General features: G+C 62.0%; 1 protein-coding gene across 1 annotated transcript; it reads left to right on the top strand.

Annotated features, from left to right (window-relative positions):
• Nucleotides 1-7: 7 nt before the first annotated feature.
• LOC108525894 (kinesin light chain 3-like) lies at nt 8-1564 on the top strand (the record flags this gene model as incomplete). The annotated part of the gene is made up of 4 exons (XM_017866674.1): nt 8-210; nt 694-781; nt 857-958; nt 1448-1564. Coding segments are annotated over 4 exons (510 nt in total), but the record flags the coding sequence as incomplete, so codon positions are not given.
• Between the last annotated feature and the right edge of the window lie 3 nt (nt 1565-1567).

Genomic DNA, 1567 nt, shown 5'->3' with positions numbered 1-1567 from the left:
CGCAGGAGCAGCAGCAGCTCAGCAGGGTGGCTATGAGATCCCTGCTCGCCTTCGGACCCTGCATAACCTCGTGATCCAGTACGCGGGGCAGGGCCGCTATGAGGTGGCGGTGCCCCTGTGCCGCCAGGCCTTGGAGGACTTGGAGCGCAGCTCGGGCCACTGCCACCCTGACGTGGCCACCATGCTCAACATCCTGGCGCTGGTGTACCGGTGAGAGCTGCGGCCGGCCATGGCAGGGGCAGGCACGGCAGGGACCCATTGGGTGCAAGTGGTGGGACCCTGGTGCCCCTCTGCCACCATGGAGCACCTGGGGAGGTCAGAGGAGGGGACAGCCAGAATGGGAAAGGAAGGGAAGCCTCCTGCTATAAGAACGGCAAAGAGGGAGTGGGCCAGGGATCTGGGGGGGGTGCAGGGGCACTGAGCCAGGCAGAGAGGAGTCAGAGCACAGACACCAGGGACCCCAACAGAGCAGGCAAGATAACTGGGGTGGTTAGAGGCTTGGCAGAGGTCTGGGGATACAGGGCCTGGTGTTAGAGAACTGGAAGGTATGGAGGGGCCCACAAAAGACCCCAAAGGGTGCCACCCATGCTTGGTTCAGCCAGGTTCCCTGGGCCTGCCAGGGTCAGCCCAGCCCCTGTGGCTGCAGCTGCCCCAACCCCGGCTAACCCCTGCCATCCCTTGGCTTCCCCACAGAGACCAGAACAAGTACAAAGAAGCCACAGACCTCCTCCATGATGCCCTGCAGATCCGAGAGCAGACACTGGGCCCCGAGCACCCTGCGGTGAGTGGGGCCCCAGGGAGACGAAGTGGGGCCGTGCCTGCCCATCCCTGACCTGTGTCTCCCCTAACCCCACAGGTGGCTGCCACGCTCAACAACTTGGCCGTCCTCTATGGGAAGCGCGGGCGTTACCGGGAGGCAGAGCCCCTGTGCCAGCGCGCTTTGGAGATCCGAGAGAAGGTCCCATCCCCTTACCCAACCCCAAGGAACCCCTTGTAGCCCTCTCCGTGGATCCTGAGTACTTACATCATGACCCTGATCCTCGGGCCCCTTGCGTTTGGTACTTGGAGACCCCAATTGGAGCCCAACCCATCACCCTTGACCTTCTGAGATCCCAGTTTGGTCTTGACCCTGACTCTGACCTCTTGCCTTACCTCACATGCTACCCCCCAACTGGGTCCCCCCACAGCCTTTCCAACCCCTCATGGCCACTGGCACAAGCCCAGCCCTGACCTACCCATCTCACCTGGTGCCCTGTGAGTTTCTGGATCACCATGGCCTCTGACCTCAGTAATCCTGCTCGACGGTGTCACTTGTGCCCCAGCCCCAACCTCTCAGATCACTCTGCTTTGGCCCTGTAATCCCTAACTTGTGACCACCATACAGAAGTGATGTCACGTGTCCCACCAATCCTGTATGACGCCTCTGACTTGTGACCCCTGGCCCCAGGTCCTGGGTGCTGACCACCCAGATGTGGCCAAGCAGCTCAACAACCTGGCCCTGCTGTGCCAGAACCAGGGCAAGTTTGAGGACGTGGAGCGGCACTATGCCCGGGCCCTGAGCATCTAT

The sequence above is a fragment of the Rhinopithecus bieti genome, unplaced genomic scaffold, assembly GCF_001698545.2.
Source record: "Rhinopithecus bieti isolate Rb0 unplaced genomic scaffold, ASM169854v2 scaffold_31226, whole genome shotgun sequence".
NCBI classification, from domain to species: domain Eukaryota; kingdom Metazoa; phylum Chordata; class Mammalia; order Primates; family Cercopithecidae; genus Rhinopithecus; species Rhinopithecus bieti.
The sequence above is the reverse complement of the archived record's forward strand: the minus strand, read 5'-3'. Positions and strand labels throughout refer to the sequence as shown.